This window comes from Ovis aries, chromosome 11, assembly GCF_016772045.2.
Source record: "Ovis aries strain OAR_USU_Benz2616 breed Rambouillet chromosome 11, ARS-UI_Ramb_v3.0, whole genome shotgun sequence".
NCBI lineage: Eukaryota > Metazoa > Chordata > Mammalia > Artiodactyla > Bovidae > Ovis > Ovis aries.
The window spans coordinates 13,674,752-13,695,451 of NC_056064.1; the positions used below are offsets into that span (position 1 = coordinate 13,674,752).

At 48.9% G+C, this 20,700-nt stretch overlaps 1 protein-coding gene and 2 long non-coding RNA genes across 8 annotated transcripts in view; 2 read left to right on the plus strand and 1 right to left on the minus strand.

Annotated features, from left to right (window-relative positions):
• The first annotated feature begins 387 nt into the window (after window positions 1–387).
• On the plus strand, window positions 388–9,586 carry LOC114116918 (uncharacterized). The gene is made up of 3 exons (XR_003590760.3): window positions 388–488; window positions 1,168–1,370; window positions 3,332–9,586. It is a non-coding gene; the product is annotated as an uncharacterized LOC114116918 (long non-coding RNA).
• Window positions 583–20,700, minus strand: part of HNF1B (HNF1 homeobox B) — a 63,001-nt gene continuing 42,883 nt past the window's right edge. For 2 of the 6 annotated variants that reach the window (XM_004012441.5, XM_004012440.5), the window contains exons 6-9: window positions 18,638–18,770; window positions 13,863–14,057; window positions 10,465–10,583; window positions 583–1,520 (exon numbers count right to left, since the gene is read on the minus strand). In XM_004012441.5, the coding sequence (XP_004012490.2) occupies window positions 1,500–1,520; window positions 10,465–10,583; window positions 13,863–14,057; window positions 18,638–18,770 (468 nt within the window). In that variant the 3' untranslated portion in view covers window positions 583–1,499. Of the gene's footprint in view, window positions 1,521–10,464; window positions 10,584–13,862; window positions 14,058–18,637; window positions 18,774–20,700 lie in introns of all 6 variants that reach the window. The other 4 variants (XM_012185295.4, XM_012185294.3, XM_060395223.1 and 1 more) reach the window with 2 other exon arrangements.
• LOC132657391 (uncharacterized) lies at window positions 11,896–18,643 on the plus strand. Its single transcript, XR_009595441.1, has 3 exons — window positions 11,896–12,026; window positions 14,351–14,519; window positions 18,457–18,643. It is a non-coding gene; the product is annotated as an uncharacterized LOC132657391 (long non-coding RNA).

Consider the following 20,700-nt stretch of genomic DNA (forward strand, 5'->3'; position numbering starts at 1 on the left):
GTCTAAAAGCCAGAAACCACATGCTGGTAAGTCTGTGCTGGAGATGGCAAGGAGGAAAGGTCCGCCTCCTTCTTCCTAGAGTCAATGCTGGATTCTTTGTGGCAAAGCTCCTGCTGGAGAGTGTTTAGTCCTCTGGCTTTTCACCTTTTGGACTATTTGTCTTCATTACCATCCTCACTGGAGGCAAGAACCCAGGCAGGAGGCGATACGCACAGGAGCCATTCTCCTGACTAACAGCCCTATGGGAGGAAAGAAAGGTTGGCATTCATGCTTACAATGAAGCTGACAATGTTACCCATGGTGATTCCAAGTTTCCTACTTTTTCCTCTGCTCCTGTGACCAACAGTCACCAAGAGTTGGCTCCAAGTCTACTCCGATGAGTCACAGAAAGACAAAGTATTGGAGTCTGACTGGGGGAAAAAACTTTTCTCATCTCAGCAATAAGGCTGGCCGAAGACAATGGGACATGCAGCAGCGAGCCCCGTGGAGTAAGTGGAAAATTCCAAGAAGACCAGGGGCCAGGGGTTCTTGGAGAAACCAAGGCAGGGAAAGCATCAGAGGCAGAAATATGAGACTCTGGGCCATGGTAAAATAAATTGTTTTAATGGGAGGTTTTCTGAAAGGGCAACTTTTTCTTGTGCTATATCAAACAGCCAGCGTCCCTGCCTTGGCGTTTCCTGGGGCTGTCCTGGCTGGCCCCCCAACCCTTCCGGAAGCTAAGACACAACTCTGACACTCTGTTCAGCCCTTCCAGGGTGTGTCTTAACATCAGGAGATCAGAGTGAGCTGGCAGTCAGTCCAAAATACACAGTCTCTGTGTGTGTCCAGGGCCGAGGAAGCGGGTCAAGGGCTTCACTTCTGCCTTAGGTATTTCTCCGTGGGGGAAAGAGAGAGGGGGCGAATCACTTTGAAAATTCAACTCTGACCTTTACAAAGAAAACCGATAGATGCTTTAGTATTATATACAGGGCAGAGGGGAGAGGAAGTAGAGGGGGGAGATTGCACTTAATTACAATAGTTTATAGTTTACACCCATTGGACAAATTTACTTCTTTAAAAGAAATCTCCAGATCAGCCGGGATGGGGGGCGGGACAGGGGGAGGTGGCTGATATTTACAGTGTGTTTGGCTCAGTTCAATAGCACGTGTCCTCCTCTTCTCATTTCAGTAACAGATTCAAGTTTTCACTTCAGTTTGTTCGATGAGAGAGAGTGATGTAGACGCTACGGCTTTCTCTCTTCCTCTTCCGCTGCTTCTTTGTCCCCTGCCTCTAGGACAGACCAGACTTCTTGGGAGAGGCATCATGACAATACTGCATAGAAGGGGCTGCGCCTGTCAGAGCGAGTGTCCGAGGCGCCAGCAGGACAGCAGGTGAGCAGGGACCTCTCGCAGGTGCTGCGTGTCGGGTCACTGCGCTTCTCCGTGACAGCTGCCCAGAGGGTGATGGTGTGGAAGATAAGGGTCCTTGTTGCTGTGCACAAAGTAAGTGATGTGTGGGCATCACCAGGCTTGGAGAGGACACTGCAGAGAGAGAGGAGAGACAGCTCAGCTGTGCGCCTCTGGTGGGGACCTGGGCCCTTAGCGTCTGGCTTCTCTGGGGGAGCTGAGACCCAATTCAACCAGCAAAGAGCTGGAGGTTGGAGGTGTGGGGACCCTGGGCCCTCAGAGTCTTGCAGGGCTGGTCCTGAAACACGCTCCCTTTAGGAAAATCTAGGAGCTGGATTCCCTGGCCACTTCAGAAGAGAGAAGTGAATTGCCAATGGCCTTGAAGTAGTCATAACTTGCTGACCTTTATCCTGAAATGGGACTCCCCTTACTATGAGAGTGCTTTTCATAAACTGCTCAGTTTGGTGGCAATGATAGCTGGATGGGAGCTCTTGCAGGAAGTACGGGTCTCTTCCTAAGACCTCTAAGAGCAGGGGTCCCCCAGATCCCTTCCCAAATGGAGTAGCAGAGATCCTGTTAAAAGGTAGATTCTGACTCAGTCGGCCGGGGGTGGGCCTAAGAACCTGCATTTCTAATCAGGTCCCAGGTTGGGCTGATGCTGCTGGTCTATGCTGAGCCCCAAGGCCACAGAGCAGAAGAGAAAATCACCACATACGAACGCTCCATCAGGAAGCAGTGTGGGGAACTGCAAAGTGCTTTCTATAACGCTTGCTGCTATCAAGACAAGAAATCAGAGAACTGGGACCCAAGGGCTAAAGGCCTTCGAGACCAGGCTTCTGGGTGGGTTGGGGCAGGAGACCCAGCATGGAAGAATCCCTGAGAAGAGCCAGACCCCGACATGGGGCAGCCTGCACTCCCAGAGCCATGGGCCTCGCTCATCTCAACTGTCATGGAAGATCACAGCTCGCGTTTTCCTTCCGGGGAGTCCCTTTTCCTGCGCTTTGCTTCTCTTCCTTCCCTTTCCCCTTTGTTGTCATCTCAGAGGAAGGTTCTGCCCTTTGACTTAACGGTTCATTTTCTCAAGACTCCCCCTCAAACACTCCCCCCTCCACACATAGACACAGACACAGCCACAGCCACACATAACACATTCACATATCTATCACACTGTTAAAGGCCTCTTATCCCACTATTATCCCATTAACCAGTTCTCCCAGCCATAGCCTTGTATAGGGCTGCTATTATGTCCATTTTACAGATTAGGAAAGCAAGGTCAAAGAGAGTCTAGGAATTGCCCAAGGTTTCGGAATTAGGAGAGTGTGGGGCCAGAGATTTAAACCAGTTCTGGGAGACCTCCCAGACAGTGTTCTTTACATTACACTGAGGTAAAGAGCCTTCTACTAGCTTTGTTGTTCTTTTTAATATTTATTTATTTGGCTGCACCAGATCTTAGCTACGGCATGCGAACTCTTAGTTGTAGCATGTGGGATCTAGCTCCCTGACCAGAGATAAACCTGGGCCCCTGGCCTTGCGGGTGTGGAGTCTTAGCCACTGGACCACCAGGGAATCCCCTACGAGCTTTGCTCTTGTTCAAACTCCTTTCTCTGGGCCTCGGTCTCCCCACCTTTATGATGAAGGTCGTTGGGGGATTAGATGGGCTGCTAGGCGTGCTGTCCTCCCCATGGTGCTGGCACAACTGTCCTTGTTAAGCTGCCCGGGGTGCCCCGGTCTGGGCTGCTCCCCATCCCCCCGCCTCCCCCGCCAGTGCTCCTCAGAGCAGGGCTGAGTGGTGCGTCCATGTACGGAGACAGGTTTCCAGCCCTTCTGCATTCTTGAGCCCCTGGGCAGGGTCCTCTGATATCTTTTGCCTCCTCTTCCTCCCTCCACCCACCTCTGCTCTCTCCAGTCTCTTTACTCCTCACTATCAAGCTTTTTCCAATTTTCAGATTTCAGGTGGAGGAGAGAGAAAACGGCTTGTGACCTTGCAGGTTTCAATGGAAGAGCAAACACCAAGAACAGATAAGCAGACGCCAGCGAGATTCTATGACCTGTCATTAGGGATGGGCTTCCCAGCTATCAAATGTTTGCTCACATAATAAAATGGTGGCAGAGCCCTAAATGTTGTCAAAGGAACTAGAGTTATTTGCCCCCTTCAGAGTCTAAACACAAACATCTGATAAGGGGCATGCTGGGCTCCCTCAGAACAGAGGTCCGGCTCAGCCAGCCCAGCGGGGACACTGCCTGGGGGTCCCCCAGTGACTATAGAGCCCTCCGTCTGGAAGGCGGGGCAGCCGGAGGATTCTTAAGGATGTCCTCACCCTAAGAAGATCTGATCCATAATGGGAAGAGCTGACATTTACTGAGGTCCTACTGTGTGCCAGGCTGCATTGCTAAGGCAAGCCTTGACACGCATTATTCCATAGAATTCTCACATCATGCCTTTGAGGCAGGTAATCGTCATTCATTCATTTAACATGGTTTTGCGGGCCTTTCCTATGCTCAGCACTTTCGCAGGCACTGGGCATGCAGCTGTGAACGGGACTCCGTCCCCACCCTCACTGAGCTGACGTTTTAGTGAGAGTTTTGAATGATGAATGAGTTAAGAAATGCATCACATAAAAATTCAGGAGGAGATGCATACTCTTGAAGAATAAGCATGATAAAAGGTCACAATGACTAGAGGGAAGGGGGAAGAAATTATGCAGGGGGGTCGGGAGGTGATCCCCCCACTCTTTGAGGTTTGAGCCGAGCATATGCAAAGATACACACTAAAGTATACTCCAGCAGAAGGTGCCGCAGGAGCGGAAGTCCTGCAGTGGGAGCCCGTCAGCCCTGGTGTGGCTGAAGCCGAGGGACAGATGAAGGAGAGGCTTCCGTCTGACTACCTAGGGTCTTGGAAGTCTCTGCTTCAGTCTGGTTACAACCAGAAGTTAGTGGAGACTTTTGACAGGGGCGGGGGGAGTGACATAATGGCTTTTCCTTTCTCAAAGACCACTCTGGCTGCTGAGTGGCGAACAGAGCACACCCATCCCTGTGGGGCAGGAATGGAAAGTTAGGGGCTGCTGCAGGAACACAAGGCTAATGGGGTGGGTAAGCAGCAGTCAGGTAGAGGACGCATTTTAAAGGACCCTTAGCAGAACTTGTTGATGGACGGGATGTGGAATGCAGGGTGTGAAGTGATAGCGGGTACTCTCAGGAGTCTCACCTGAATAACTGATGGCATTTTGGGAAATGGACAAGCCCAAGCAGAAAGCAATTTGGGTCAGGAGAAACTGGGGCAAAATGAAGAGCTGCTGTGTTAGGCAGATTTGATCCGAGATGCTGGTGAGGTATATTTGGCGTGCACCTGTACATGCCAAAGGGGCACTGGGTTTGTGAATGTGCCCTGAAGGGAGAGGTCAGTACTGGGGACAGAATGATAAGACCCACGGTCGTGTACATCTGACCCAAATTCATGCGACTGGGGATCACCCAGGAACCCAGGAATAAACATGGAGGAGAAGAGGCCAAAGAATGAGTCCCAGGGCCCCTCAACTAGTAAATGTTGCAAAGATGAGCTGGCAGCCAAGGAAATGAGGAGTGGCCAGTGCCATAGGATGAGAACCAGGAATGGGGAATGTCCTAAGACTCGAGAGAGAAAAAGAGGGAGTGATCGGCTACGTCAGAGACAGAGGTGGAGAGGTGACCGCTGGATCTGGCCATGTGGAGACGTTAGTGAGCTGGAGAAGAGGGGTTTCAGGAATGTGGGGACAAAAGCCAGTCTGGAATGCTCTCAAGAGAGAACTATGGGGGCATACAGGTCTCTGTACACCCCCCACCCCAGGTATATACAATAGAATACTATGCAGCCATAAAAAAAGAACGAGATTTCACACTTGCACCAGCATAGATGGATTAGGAGGGCATCGTGCTTTAGTGAAATAAGTCAGACAGTGAAAGACAAATACTGTATGGTGTCACTACCTGTGGGATTCAAAAAATACAACAAGCTAGTGAGTATAATAAAAAAGAGACAGACTCACAGGTATGGAGGACAGACCAGTGGTGACCAGTGGGGAGAGGGAAGAGGGGTGGGGCAAGAGAGGAGATTAAGAGGTACAAACTACCATGAATAAAATCAATAACCCACAAGGATCTAATGTGCAGCATGGATACTGGAATACAGCCAATATTTTATAATAACTATATATGAAGTATAACCTTTAAAAATTGTGAATTGCTATGCTGAAACTCAGAGACTAAAGCAACTATACCTCAATAAAAATAAAAACAAATAAAAAGAATTGGGGGTGAGGAAGTGGAGACAGTGAACACAGATGATTATTAATAATCTATTAAGGTAGATTAATGATAGCTCTATTCATTACAAGTAATGATTATACTTCCAGTGATTTAGATGCGGGAACTGAGGCTTTGAGAGATTTTAAATGACTTGCCCAGGATGTCTCAACAGAAAACCCACTATTTATCTTCTAAGTGGGACACCAGGGTGGAAATAAATGCCCTTTACCATTTAAAATCCTCCTTCCTAAGCTCAAGAGACACCCAAGGTTACCCTCAGGGAAAGCCAAGGTTGACCCAGCTGCCACAGACTGGGTGTTCCCAGCCAAGCACTGAGCTGAGTGTTTTACAGGTTTTATTGCATTTTGCCCTTTCAATGATCCCACAAAGGAGGAATCGTTATCTTCATATCACAGGTAAGGAAACTGAAGTTCAGAGAGGCTGGACCTTTGCCTTTGGTCACACAGGTAGAAAGTGGCAGAAGCTGGGGATGGGGTCTGTCTAATTCCCACATTGGCTCTTTACCATCAAGCCCACACTGCCTCACCACTGGGAGGTGGGGGGAAGGTCAGGAGCGTGTGGGGAAGGGGTGGGAGGGGGTGGTGGGGTGGGTGTAGCTTCAAGGGATTTATGATGAGGCTGCCCACCTCCTTCTCATCAGCACCCCTGATGGGTGACTGCTCTGGGCAGAGGGTGGGGGTAGGGGGCTGGTGGTCCTCTCCTGACCTCTCTCTATATAAACTAGGAAGTGGAGCGGTGGGTAGAGTTGTGGAAACAGGAGTCTGCTCACAGCCTGCCCACACTTGTTTTAGCCAAGGCTGGTGCTTGCTGTGGTCTGGTTTCCAGGCTGGAGGACTGTTGTTTTTGCAGGAGGCTGAGGCAGAGACCCACTCAGATGGTAACCCGCCAGGACTCATTGGGGGTTGGGTGGGGGGTTGGTGACAGGAGACAGGCTCTGGAAAGGACAGAGGGCAGTAGCTGCCAAGGATTTCCAGCAAGTAAGTTCCAGCCTGAGGTTTCTGAAACATGATCCACAAGGTCTTGCGGCATGCCTGTCCTGACGATGGAAAACACTGGGAGACAAGGTCAAATCCTGATTTTAGCCTCACGCCAGCATAACCTTGAGTCATTTTTATAAGCACTTTAAAAATGGATCTTAGAAGATGAGTGTTGTTGAGTGGATTTGGAGTGAGAAGAACCAAAGTCTGGAACTCTAGCTCCAGATTTACCATCCTGTATGCTTAGCCAGATTCTGCCCCATCTTTGAACCTCCGTCTTTGGCTCTGTAAATTAGGCATAAAAATTTCTACCTTGCAGGAGGGCTAGCCAGGAAAGGTAAGATGGAAAATCACCTGGAGTGCTACATGGCAAATGGGAGGTACTCAAAATAAAAATGCTAGCTTTGAATTTATTCACTCACTCACTCACTCACTCTTCATATTTACTGAACATCTACTAAAGCCCAGGCATTTGGCCACACACAAAGGGCTTGGGTGCTTTGAAAGGCCCTGAACTACTGGCTTTTTTTTTCTCCTGGGAGGTGGGTGAAAGGGCGTCCTTGTGTAGCAGGAGAGTGGGAAGCAGGGATCTGGAGCCCCGGCCCAGGAGGCAGGATGTGCCAGAGAAATGGTCCTAAACCTTGAGACATGTTATTGTCAGAACCTCCTTTGACCACGTCCAGACCAAGCAGCGAGTTCAATCCTGAAGGAGCTAATGGAAGGTGTCTTCTAAGGGATTACACACAGAAAGGGGTAGGAACAGGAAGGAAGCGGTCACTTCGAGCACATGACTCGGTACCAGGCATGATCTTCAGGCACTTTGAATATTCTGTATGAGGGAGGTGGGAGCTTCCCCTTCAGAGGTGAAGAACCCGAGACTCACACCCCTGAATTAACTGCCCAAGGTCATGGAGCAGGTGTGAAGGAGCCAGGATTGGCTCAGACCCGTTGGCTTTTCCTAGCATTCTATGATGCCTCTAGAGCAGCCCTGCCCAGGATGGGTCCCGGTTCAGTGCTCACATTGGAACAGCAGAGATTCTGAGAAGCCCTGTCCTGTGGGGTTTCTGCTAAACCCAGCTGTTCCCCCAACACATTTGGCCAGGGAATCTTCCTCTCCTTACGTCATGGGCTCCTGATTCCTAGCAATAGTCTTGAAACTCTTTTTGGAAAAGAACACTTTCAAACAACAAAAAAAGCAGAATTGTCACCAATTCTCTTCTGAAACTCACTTCTGACCCTTTGCCTTCAGAACAGAGTGTGTACAACTTTTCCTCCTCTTGGGTTCCTCCTGCTGCCAGGAGGCAGCATCTTCACTCTCCTCTTATTTCATTCCATCTTTCCTACCCTCTCTTCTCCTGTTGTTTGCAGGAAGAAAGTTTCCTGACTGGAATATAGTTATGTAGGTTTAATTTTTACTCTTGTTCCTGACTGTTACAGACCACAAGAGCAGTGACTAAAGACGGGTATTGCCAGGAATTCCCCGGTGGTCCAGTGGTTAAGAATCTGCCTGCCAATGCAGGGGCCACGGGTTTGATCACTAGTCTGGGAAATAAGGTCCCACACGCCTTGGCTCAACTAAGTCCCTGCACCTCAACTACTGAAGCCTGTGTGCCCTAAGCCTGTGCTCCGCAACAAGAGAAGCCACCTCAGTGAGAAGCCTCCATACCGCAAGGAAGAGCAGTCCCTGCTCGCTGCAACTAGAGAAAGCCCATGCGCAGCAGTGAAGACCCAGTGCAGTGAAAAACAAATAAAAAGACCGGTATTGGAAGACGAGTAGTGTCTAAGTGCGAAAAGTCCAGGATTTAGAGCCTGAGACCAAAAGTCTGGAAGTTCAGCCCTAGCATATCATCTCTTGTGACTTTGGGCAGGTTACCCTGCGTCTCTGAGCCTTGGTTTATTTCTTTGTACTTCTTAGGAGGTTTTAGCAAAAAGAAAACAATGAGATAACGTTCATGAGAAGCATAAACTGCACAGCATTACATGAAGAGTGTTAGCCTTACTAAATGTCATCGTCATCATTCTATAGAACTGTGAGTCTATCAGCAGACTCCTGAAATGTCTGGGGGTTTCGAGATGACTTTGCAGTAGTTCTAGAGGCTCGTTCATGTGGCGTCAAGGTCGGCTGGCCACTTGGTCCCATCTGGGGGCCGGTACAGCATCTCAGAGAGCATCTTGAAGCGTTTTGATTAAGAGGCCATTTCCTGAATTCAGAGGACGTGTTTCAACAAGCAAGCATCAAAGTCAACTTGGGAAAGACAGGAATCATTAATCACAGCCCTGTCCAGGGCTGCCCAAGCGGCAGATGGATTGATAAACCTTTCAAAGGGGAAGGTATTCCCAAGCAGGGCTGCTGTGCCTGGCTGCCCCCCTGATTGAGATTGGTGAGCACAGATAAATGTTTTCCCTGCTCACTACAAAGAGTGGGAAATCGCACAGGAGTCGAAGGGCAGGGCAACGGGGGCTGTCCTTTCATCTTCCAATGGGTGAGAGAAAGATAGCAAGGTGGGTCCCACACACCTCTCCCTCCCTACCTCACCTCATTCCACAGCCCGAAGGACTAGGTCATGTGTGTTTCAGCGCCCAAGATGTGCCAGGCACTTAATCTACAGGGCTTAATCAAATCCGCCCAGCAAGTAGAGGCCACGACTTGTTTTAGAGATGAGGAAGGTGAAGGCTCAGGGAGGTCAAGGTCACCGAGCAAGTGGCAAAGTCAGGAACTGAATCCACCTGTTTCATGACAGTGCAGGACCAGGAGGAGATGGGGGCAAAGGAAGAACAGAGAAGGCTGAGTCCATGAAAGAACTTGCTCAGGAGCACATCAACACTGGATGAAGTGTGATTTGATGGTGGGGGGGCGGGGGGAACCATCCACAGGACCAAATGCTGCCAAGAGCCTCTGACATGAAGTTCAAGGTTGTCACCTACTTATCTAACAATCAATAAAGGCCAAACAGTTCCCACACTGCACAGACCCCAGCTAGTGAAAGGTCCTATTGTGTTACTCTGGAATTGCGATCTGCATTCAGACGTCTTGTCCCATTTCCTAACTCTCAGTGTCTCGTTCGAGACCAGCTGCCCAAGCTGTAGCCTCACCATGGGTCGTCTTTACCCTCATCCCCTCTATGTATGTGGAGGTGGGAGTTAGTCATCAACTGAAATGGTGACTAAGCCTCTGGATTCCCCACTTTCAATGCACCAGGAAGCTGATTCTGAGCTTCTCTATAAAACACCAAGTGAACACAGGCCCCTGGTAAGGCCAGGCTGTCTACTGGGGAGTCCCCGTGGGTTGGCAGAATCGGGTCATTTTCTGGAGCTTACAGCACTGGGGGTTCAGGATGAGTTCTGAACTGGGTGAATCAGCCTCAGGACCTCTGACTCACTGTTCGTTTTCTCTATTCGTTAACTGATGGGAAATCCTCAGGGATCCCTCTTGCAAAGCGTGAGACTCCAGAGGGTCTGACTTTCTGAGCTCTCCTTGGAAATACCCTGTCCATGGATCATGACCAACCCACTGGGGATACTCAACCCCAGGGCCTGCAGGCTCTGTATAAGCCAGTCTCCAGCAGCTGAGCACACTTCTCTACTCTAGTGCTCTTGTTAGGGATGCTAGGGGAGCAATAAGCCCCTTCAGCCTGCGGCCCATCTTCTTTGCCTTGTGGCCTCAGGGGTTCTTTTAGAAAGTACCCGGGGAGCCTCCCTCAGAAGGACCACACTGAGGCCGAGGCCGTACTCGTCACGCACTCTGCATATCAGCAGTCATGGCCATCCCTCCCCTCCCCCTACCTTCTCGCCAGCATTACCTGTTTACTGGAAGACATGTTGGTGAGCGTACTGATGCTGCTGGTATCTGTGACCACCATCGCAGATGGAAACCGGGAGGTGTGGGAATACTGGGGAGGTTCCTGCTTGTGTGTGTACACTGCAGAGACAAAGTGAAGACAAGGTCAAGGTGCACGTCCCACAAGAGTGTAAGCACAGCTACAGACCACCCCTCATCTCACACCACTGTTCCTTTCTCCCCAGGCAGATAAAAGGGGGTGGGGGTGGGTGGTAGTTATGTTTGGGCAAGGCAGTGTGATGTGATCAGAAAGAATGGCCATGTGTTTAAATCCTGGCTCCTTAATCAACTCAGTTAGCCTCAGTTTCCTCCTCTGTAAAATGGGAATGATATCTGTTGTAGGATTAAAAGAGATTGTGTTTAAAGCAGTTTACCAAATAGATAAATAGGTTTCCACAGTGCCTGGTGTATAGAGGTGGATGGTGCTTCTTGGTGGGAGCACTTTCTTTCCCTGACTTTCAAAGTATTAGATGCCTGGATATCAGCAAGTGATCCTGGGACTTCCCTGGTGGTCCAGTGGCTAAGACTCCATGCTCCCAATGCAGGGGGCCGGGGTTCGATCCCTGGTCAGGGAACCAGGTCCCACATGCTGCAACTAAGATCGGCACAGCCAAGTAAATAAAGAAATATTCAAAGACAAAAACAAACAAACACCCCAAACACAATTGATCCTGGGGTATATGTGGTGCATCTGAGAATTTAAGTCCAAGAAAGTTCGCAGTAGCTGGCAAAATGAAGGAGCTGGCCTGTTGCTTACTATTTCTGCAGTGACTCAAGTCCTAGGTCTCATGTTAGCAACTGTAGATTGATTAATAATTGTTAAATAGACATGGGTGTCATTACTAGTATAATTTTGGGCTGTCCCAGTTTGCACTAAAATGCCTTGTGACATCACACAAATGAAGTACAATGGACAAAAGGGTTAGTCTCTCAGTCATGTCCGACTCTTTACGACCCTACAGACTGTAGACCTCCAGGCTCCTCTGTCCTTTGGGTTCTCCATACTGGGGTGGGTTGCCATTCCCTTCTCTAGGGGATCTTCCTGACCCAGGGATTGAAGCCACATCTCCTACATTGCAGGCAGATTCTTTACTGTCTGAGCCACCAGGGAAGCTCCCTGAGCCTAGATTTCAATAAAAGCTCCAGAAGCATGTGGTTTTCGCTTTTTGTTTTCCCAGTATGTGTCCACCAAGTCTGGAACCTTTGACTCATGCTAGTTCGTCCATAAGATTCATGTAAATTCCAGGTCACATGACCAACCCAGAAAGCATGTGGATGTTTGGCTTTGAGGGAGGGACCAGCTTGTTCTACCAAGGAGTCCTCCAGTAGGGAATGAGGGTAAAGGTCACAGCCTGCTGTCTCAGCTTGTCCTTCCCTTGGTGGGAGGCTGGTTATTTCCTGGTCTGGGGCCCCACAAGCTCTCTCTTCAGAGCTAGCCAGGACAGCGGGGCCTCGGCAGTCCACAGGTCGCTGGTGACCCCTCTCTGTCCCACCCAAGCCTCGCCACTGAGGAATCCTGCCCAGGTGAGGCGGGGGGAGCACATTGTCAGGGCTGGGGAGGAAGGACAGTGTGACGCACGTGGTCCCAGGCTCTGCTGCAGGCTGTGGCAGATTTTTTAAAAGCCACGAAAATGTGATTGGAATGTGAGATGGTACGCAGAAACCAGCTCCGCAGGCCTGGGGCGGGATGGAGCCCCGAGCGTAGAAGGAGGCTGAACTTAGCCATTGCCCCTCAGACTCACAGCCAGAAGAGCAACTGAAGCCCTGTTTCCCACCCCTGCCTCCTCCTATCAGACACCCTTAATGAATCATTATTTGCATTTTCATAACTCTCTTAACATATTCATTTTTCAAATGTTTTGGCCACGTGGCATGTGGGATCTTAGTTCCCCAACCAGGGGTCAAACCCACACCCCTCACCCTGGAAGCATGAAGCCTTAACCACCGGACCACCAGCGAAGTCCGCATTTTAATAACTCTTCATGCTCACCAAACACAGTTCATACCTACTCTTGTTTCACTTTCATAGTGACTCCACATGCACCCTATTTCCATTTTAAGATGAAAAAACTGAAGTTGAGAGTGGCTGAGGAAATTACCACCGGCTACATAGCTCCTAAGGCTCAGAGCCAGGATTTAAATCTAGGCCTGTCTGATGCACTATTGCTCTATTCCAGAGGCAGCCCAGGTGTGTGCATGGGGTTGTGCTGGAAGATAGAAAACCATCCTTCCCATGCTTTCTCCCCAGACTTGGAGGCAAGGGCCTATAGCCTGACATAGCCAGAGGGCTGGGGCTCTGGGGCTCAGGAAGGGGAGAAATGGGGGCTAGGGGTGGATGGGAAGTAAATGGTTGAAAGGGGGACTTCCCGGGGGGTCCAGTAGTTAAGATCCTATGTTTCCAAGGTAGGGGGCACAGGTTCGATCCCCGGTTGGGGAATTAAGATCTCACAGGTTGCTCAGCATGGAAAACAACAACAACAACAACAAAAACAACAACAACACACCCAAAGCTAAATGGTTGAAAGGTAGTCTCAGGGTAGGTGAAAACATTGGAGGTGGGAAGCAGCCTCTCTGCATGGGGCAGAAACTAATGTTCCGTGTGCACGTGGTTTTTTCCATCCATGTTCATGGTTCTCCATCAGAGATGTTTGGGGGGTGGAAATCGGAGAGTGGGGGGACTCTGGAAGAGTTTTCAAATTCAGAGAAGACACTTAGGAGGCAAGTTATATGCTAAGTCTGATCATCTGATAACAGCTGCCTGGAATTTTGGACTGAAAAGGCAAAGGTGAGGCTCGTTGGGAAAAGGGGTGCGCCTGCCTGAGGATCTCTTCCATGGGAACCAGGGCGGGAAAGGGGGCATGGGTTCGTGCCACATTTATATTGTCTCCCCAGATCTCTATTTCTAGCTTCTCTTCCCGTATCGGCCTTAACTGTCCTCTGTAAAATCTCCCCTGGGAATTCCAGGGGTAGAGAAGAGGACCAGAAAAGGCACAGCATCACATAAGACTTGTGCTTAAGAAATTGTCTTGGGACTTCCCAGGTGACCCAGTGGCTAAGACTCCGTGCTCCCAATGCAGGGGTCCCAGGTTCAACCCCTGGGCCGGGAACTAGATCCCACACGCTGCAACTAAGGATCCCACGTACTGTAACAAAGACTGAAAGGCCCATGTGCCACGATGAAGACTCAGTGCAGCCAGACACATTTTTTTAAAAATGAAAGAAAGAAATTGTCTTGGTTGATCACAGGTAGGGAAAAGTGACCAAACCAGGAAGCTTCCAAGAAACTTCAGACCCAGAGAGTGAACACGCTGGCTGTTGAGGCCCCTTGGGACTCCCTCCCCAATGAGCCCGGGTCCTTACTGTGTGAGTTCTGCAACTGGGTCACTGCAGCCATGAAGGGCTGCTGGGCCATGTGGCTGCCCGGGCTCTGCTGCATGAGGGGCTGCTGGTGAGGGCTGTGCAGCTGCTGGGAGAACTGGACGGGCTGCAGGGCTGCCAGGCTGCCAGCCACACTGTTGATGACGGGGACGCTCTGAGCTTGGGAGGAGTTGAGGCCTGTGGGAACGAGAGGAAGGATCAGAGATGGCTTCAGGGATAAGCAAAGGTGAACAGACTTGAACAGTCATCAACAGAGCCCCTGCTGTTTGCCAGCACTGGGTTGAGGCTGTTACCTAAGAGGTTGCCTGGGAAGCGATTTTATAGACCCATTTTATAGATCGAAAAATTGAGGCTTAGAGAGATAAGGTGACTTGCCCACATTCCACAGACAGCTGTAGATGGAAACAGGGTTTCAACAGGTCTGACTGAGGTCTGAGGGTTTCCCAAAATTGTCCTGTTTCCCAAAGTAGCCCCCTTGGGGTTGCAGCGCTCTATGTCTGCCCACTCATTGGAAAAGATCTTCATGATGGGAAAGGTTGAAGGTAGAAGAAGGGGATGACAGAAGATGAGATGGTTGGATGGCATCATTGACTCAATGGACATGAACTCGGGCAAACTCTGGGAGATGGTGAAGAACAGGTAAGTCTGGCGTGCTGCAGTCCATGGGGTTGCAAAGAGCCGAACAAGACTGAGTGATTGAACAACAACAATGTATCTGCCCACTCCATCCATGTCTGGCTCTGAGGGAGGCTTGCCCTGGTGCACTCAGGACTGAGTTATAGGCATCCACTCTAAGGTCCAGATTACTGCCCAGATATGTCTGTCCAGCAGGGGGCAGGAGTATGCAGGGGCCCACATTTTGATAAAAAGACAAAACCTCCTCCACAGTCCTAGAGGTGTGCAGCTTGAAGACCCTCCTTCGGCCGGCTGCGCAATGACCTGAGAGAGGTCAGATGATCATTCTCTTAACTAGAGCAGAGAAGGGATAAAAGACTGCGACTCAGCCAGTCTGTGAAGAGAGTGTGTCTCATCTGGCAGCACAGGGCTGGTGGCAATGGAAGGACCATGTACTGGAAGGAGGAAGCAATAAGCTGAAGGCTGGTGGTTACAGTAGGTGCTGCCATCTTTCTGTTCTGGAGGACGGGGACCTCCATGGTTCTGTATTATGTCTATATCCTGAGGTCTCTTTAGAACTGGGGCCCGTGCTGCCAAGATCAGGTCCCTGGTACCCACCCTCCGTTGGCCCCCTGGGTGGGATTCTGGGGCAGGTAGCTGAAGCGGGTTGGGGCTGGGGATGGGAGGATGAGGAGAAAGATACTCCCAACTTCTTTCTTGGAGTTGCCAAGTTTCCTTTGATTTGACCTCATTTTGGCAGGGGTCGGGGTGGGGGCTTCCTTGGTGGTTCAGATGGTAAAGTGCCTGTTTGCAATGCGGGAGATCCGGGTTTGATCCCTGGGTTGGGAAGATCCCCTGAGAAGGAAATAGCAGCCCACTCCAGTAGTCTTGCCTGGAGAATCTTGCCTGGTAGGCTACAGTCCATGGGGTCACAGAGAGTCGGACACGACTGAGTGACTCCACTTTCTTTCACTTTTTTCTGGGAAGTGGTGGGGGGAGGGCTAGAACAAGCTGAAGATGGAAACCCAGAAAAAAGATGTCTTTTTTAGGCAGATGTGGGAATAGACACCTAGAGAGCCTTTCCTGAGATGTAGAGGGTTCCATAAGCAGGTTCACAGGAGAGGGAAGTGCTCCGTGGAGACAGCACAGAGGCCTCAACAATTGCCTGCTCAGAGCTTTAGCTGATACCATTATCAGAAACCTAAAAGGTGAGCAGAGAAGGGAAGGGGAATAAGCCCCCTCCTGGCTCTCCTGGGTGGGGCTGGGAAGGAGGGGTCCTCTGATCACTCAGAACAGCACTATCTCTAACTCCCCAAGGGCTCGGCTTCTCCTCCAGGCACTGTCTCACCTGACACCTTGATCTGTTTCCTAACTTTCCCATAAGGTCTTAGACTCCAAGGGAGTGCCGTGGGTTTGCTGTTTTCTCCCCAAGCCCATCGTCACTGCTCTTTTCAGGAAGTCTCTGCCTAGAAAAGCAAATGATGCCATCTGGAGTGGATGGCATTGGAGGACTAGTCCTGCAACCAGCCTATTGTTTTTGAGTCGTCCTGAGGAGCCCTTTAAGAAATACACATTCCTCGGCCCCACCCGAGACATAATGAGTCAGACCCTTTGGAGGTGAGGCCCAGGAATTTTATTTTCAACACAGGCTGTGCCCCTAATGTGCCTCAGTTCCAGGATGGAAAGCCACTGATGTCATTCGAGCTCCCGCAGAGTGTGACTCTTGGCTTTCCCATCTGTTTTCTGGGCACTGGTTCCTGCTTAAGAAGCATGTTATCCAGTCCAACAGGTGAGTAGGGAATGATGAATTGGCACTGCTGGGGAGTCTGTTATCACGTTCTCCTTGGGCCTCTGCAGTCACCAAGCAGGGCCCACATACTCAACAGGATGTGTGTGCTAAGTCGCTTCAGTCGTGTCCAATTCTTTGCAACCCTATGGAATGCAGCCCACCACCAGGCTCCTCTGTCCAAGGGATTCTCCAGGCAAGGATACTGGAGGGCGTTGCCATGCCCTCCTCCAGGGCATCTTCCCAACCCAGGGATTGAACCCTTGTCTCTTGCATTGGCAGGCAGGCTCTTTACCACTAGCACCACCTGGGAAGCCCCACTCAACAGGACAGGAGCTGGCTATTTATTCCCCAACAACTTGTCTCTCTATTTACTGGCCTGTGGTGCAGAGAGCAGAACAAGCTTGGACTCCGTAACCGATTCTTCATTCTGACACTCCCTGGGGTAGGACTACTGTGTCTCAACCATGTTTGCTGGTGACCCTCATCATACTTTGTGCTTTCCCCACTCCAAGTACACACACACACACACACACACACACACACACCCATCTAAGGTCAGTGCACTCTGGTACTGGCTGTCTGCAATTGGAGAATAAGATTATTATAAGAGAATAGAGAGAATTATAGGTGAGAAAAATTAGGAGATGCAAAATGAAAAAAAAAGTGTAACAGCTCCAGGGAAAATTTTAATACAGATAGTGCCTAAGAAAATATAGAACTGTGTGTGTCAGCCAAAGCTGGAGGTGCGAAGAAAGAAGGTAAATGGGACAGTTTGTGTATAGTTTTGGTTGTAGAGAGAGATAGATGAGATATCTTATCCATGGGCCTTTTAATCAAATCTCCTAGAAGTCAAGCAAGCTGGTTTCAGGAATCTGATCTCATTCTCAAACCCTGGTTTTAGTGTGGTTACCATATTCCTGGAGATGGCCCCGTGAAAAGGCAGCAAATTTAAAATACCTTTTCAAATTTTGTGAATCCTCTAAAGGTTCCTTTTATAAAACTAAGTGGGGAGGGCGTCAGTTTCCCAGCAGCTGAGGACAGAGAGGGGGCCAAATGCACTCATTCAATAAACTCAGGCGACTCCTATGGGCCTGGCTCTGTTTTGCTCTCAAGGAGCACAAAAGTCCATCCCTTCAGAAGTGATCTGAGGCTAGATAAGGTTTAGGAAGAGTGGACAGAGGAGCAAAAAAGGCAGGAACAAATAAAAAAGTGGTTCACATGGGCACTGGACACAGGGAGGCCACAAAGACAACGGGCAATCCCCAGGGTAGAAGCAAGATGGGAAATGTACCTCCCATAGCTATCCCCAAGACCTCTCATGGGTGCTCCCTGGATCACAGGGAAGGCTTGGCCTGAGCTGTCCACACAAGGCTGAAAATACACTGAATACTCATCAATGTCATTACTCTGAGAGCGGCATCCCCAGGCACACCCATGGCAGCCTTCTTGTGCTGAAATGGCCCATCAGTGATGGATGGGGACAGACTGGCTGCGGAAGGTGAGCCCCCAAGGCTAGAAGGACCTGACGCCTCGCTCTATCTTCAGGCCTGGGCACAAACAGTCTATTTCTCTTTAAATCTGTCAAGGCTCAGAGATGCTATGACAGTTTCACGCAGAGTTCCTTCTCAGTATGTTTTTACCACCTGCCAAAGAGGTCTCATTTGACCATACAGAATTCCCCATTAAGAAGGAAGCCCATGGACTTTCCAGGTGGTCCAGTAGTTAAGACTGCACTTCCACCGCAGGGGTACAGGTTCAATCCCTAGCTGGGGAACTAAGATCTCACATGCCATGCCGTGAGGGCATGTCCAAAATAAGATCAATCAATTAATAAATCTTATATTAAAAAAAAAAGAAGGGAACCCCTCATGTCTTACTCCACCTCAAACAACACAAAGAAACATCAGCAAAACCCAACCTCCTGGAAAACCCACCACACACTCAGGGATAGGAATGAACACTGGACAAAAATAGAAGCTACAATATTAAACATATTCATACGTTATCAATGTACAAGCGTGTCTCTGTACCCAGTCATTGGATTGCCCCAACAACCCATTTTACAGATGAGAAGACTGAGCCTCATAAAGATGCAATGATTCGACCCAAGATGCACAGCTGGTGAGCTATGACCCAGATTCAACTCCATTCCTGAATTTCTTCTAATTTTAGGCTGAACAATCCAAATCGTGAGGAGAGAGATAAGGAACAAAATGAGTTGAATCAAATCTACAAGTGGTTGGATGAGCTGGAAGAATATCTTCTTTACTGTTTTTTGTTTTAAATCAGGTTGACTCCTTTCCCAAAGCACGCCTCCCTGCCCCCAAGTTTTCTGACCAAGAACAGAGCTTACTTTGTGCGATGGCCATGACTCCAGAGAGGGGGGTCATGATGAGGTTTTGAGATTGCTGGGGATTGTGGTGGGACAGGCTGTGGATATTCGTCAAGGTGCTGACAGGGGGCAAACCTCCTCCCGAGACTGAGATCTGCTGGAGAGAAAAAACAAGAGCGGCATGAGTGGAACCCAGCAAAGAGCAGTGTCCAAAATGACATTGCTTAGCAATTCCTTGGCACAGCTAAATGACTGGTGCATTCATGCATGCATTCAGTAACAATTATTAAGCACCAACTGAGGGACAGGCACTGTTCTAGATGTAGAGGAGAGAGAGGCAAGTAATATTGACCATAATCCCTTCCCTCATGTGCATTTTTGTTGATTTCCTTTGAATCACCAGCCTGTCTTAGAGATTCTTCAGCCCACGTGTATGATATGATTGTCACTGGTTCATATTGGAAATGGTTCTGGAAACAGACTCACAGATTTAGAGAATGAGCTTATGGTCGTCAGGAGGGGAGGAGGCTGGGAAGGGTTAGTTACGGAGTTGGGGATGGACATGTACACACTGCTATATTTAAAATGGATAACCAACAAAGTCCTACTGTGTAGCACAGGGATTTCTGCTCAATGTTATATGTCAGTCTGGATGGGAGGGGAGTTTGGGGGAGAATGGATACATGGATATGTATGGCTGAGCCCCTTTGCTGACCACCTGAAACTGTTACAACATTGTTAACTGGCTGTACTCCAATGTAAAAGAAAAAAGTTTAAAAAATGAAATTAAAAAGAAAAAAAAAAGGAACAAAAGTACCCTCTGTTCTGCTCTATGCTGTCTATATTATTGGTGCTAAAAATATGTGATTGCTACAAATAATAACTGGAGAAATGCCCCGGGATTCCCTGCTGCTGCTGCTGCTGCTAAGTCGCTTCAGTCATGTCCAACTCTGTGCGACCCCATAGACGGAAGCCCACCAGGCTCCCCCGTCCCCGGGATTCTCCAGGTAAGAACACTGGAGTGGGTTGCCATTTCCTTCTCCATGGGATTCCCTAGTGTAGCAGATTAGGGCCCAGGTCTAGAGCCTAGAGCACATGGAAGCTGTCACTGAGTACAGGATCTGGGACACACTACTCATGGATTAACTCACTAACCTCACTATACCTGTGAGGCAGATGCTTCTGCCATTCCCATTTCACGAAAGAAAAAACAGACTCAGAGTAGACATGCATATTACCTGAGAACCAACAACCTAATCAGTGATACCTCTGGTATGCCAACCTAGGTCTGTCTGACTCTAAAATTCAAGTTCTTACTTTTTACAGAGGGCTCTTCCCCTGCAATTATTACTAAGGTCTGTCTGGGGGAGATCAGTCATTATCCATTATTGGGCTTCTCTGCTTTTCCCAAATCTCTACTATACATTAAAACAAACAAACAACCCCCCCTTTTTTTCTTTAAAGGAGCTACTATCATAATGACAAAGCTACTAAGTAAGGCTTGGTCCCAGGTACTCCCACTCTGTTTCATCATTATATTTTAATGACAGATTAGTGAGAGAAAGCTACTGAGTTCTGTGTATTTTATCCACGGCCACTCTGATTCCTTTTATTAAGGATTGAATCCTTTCATTTATTCCTGATAGTGTCTTTTCCTGAATGACTATCATTTTCCCGAATGTATATATAATGGCATTACAAGCATATAATGCTAAAAAGGTCTCTCCTTCTTGCTAGTGGTAATACGTCTACATGTCATATTGCATGGGTTAGAACTTTCTGAATAGTATTAACCAGTAACAGATGTAATAGACATGCTTAATTTGATTCACTGTTATCAGAAACACTTCCACTAGTTCCCCATGAATTACAAGGAGCTTTCAGTTTTACACACACACACACACACACACACACAACATACTTTTATTCATGATTAAGTAGCTTACTTTTTGTGGTTTTAAAATAATTTTAAAAATTATTACTAAGAAAGGACTGTTCCCCCTTTACTCTGAACTAACCCAGACATTCTTGATGGCACCAGGAATGCTCACAGGTGGCTTAGGGTTGGGATACATACATCAGAT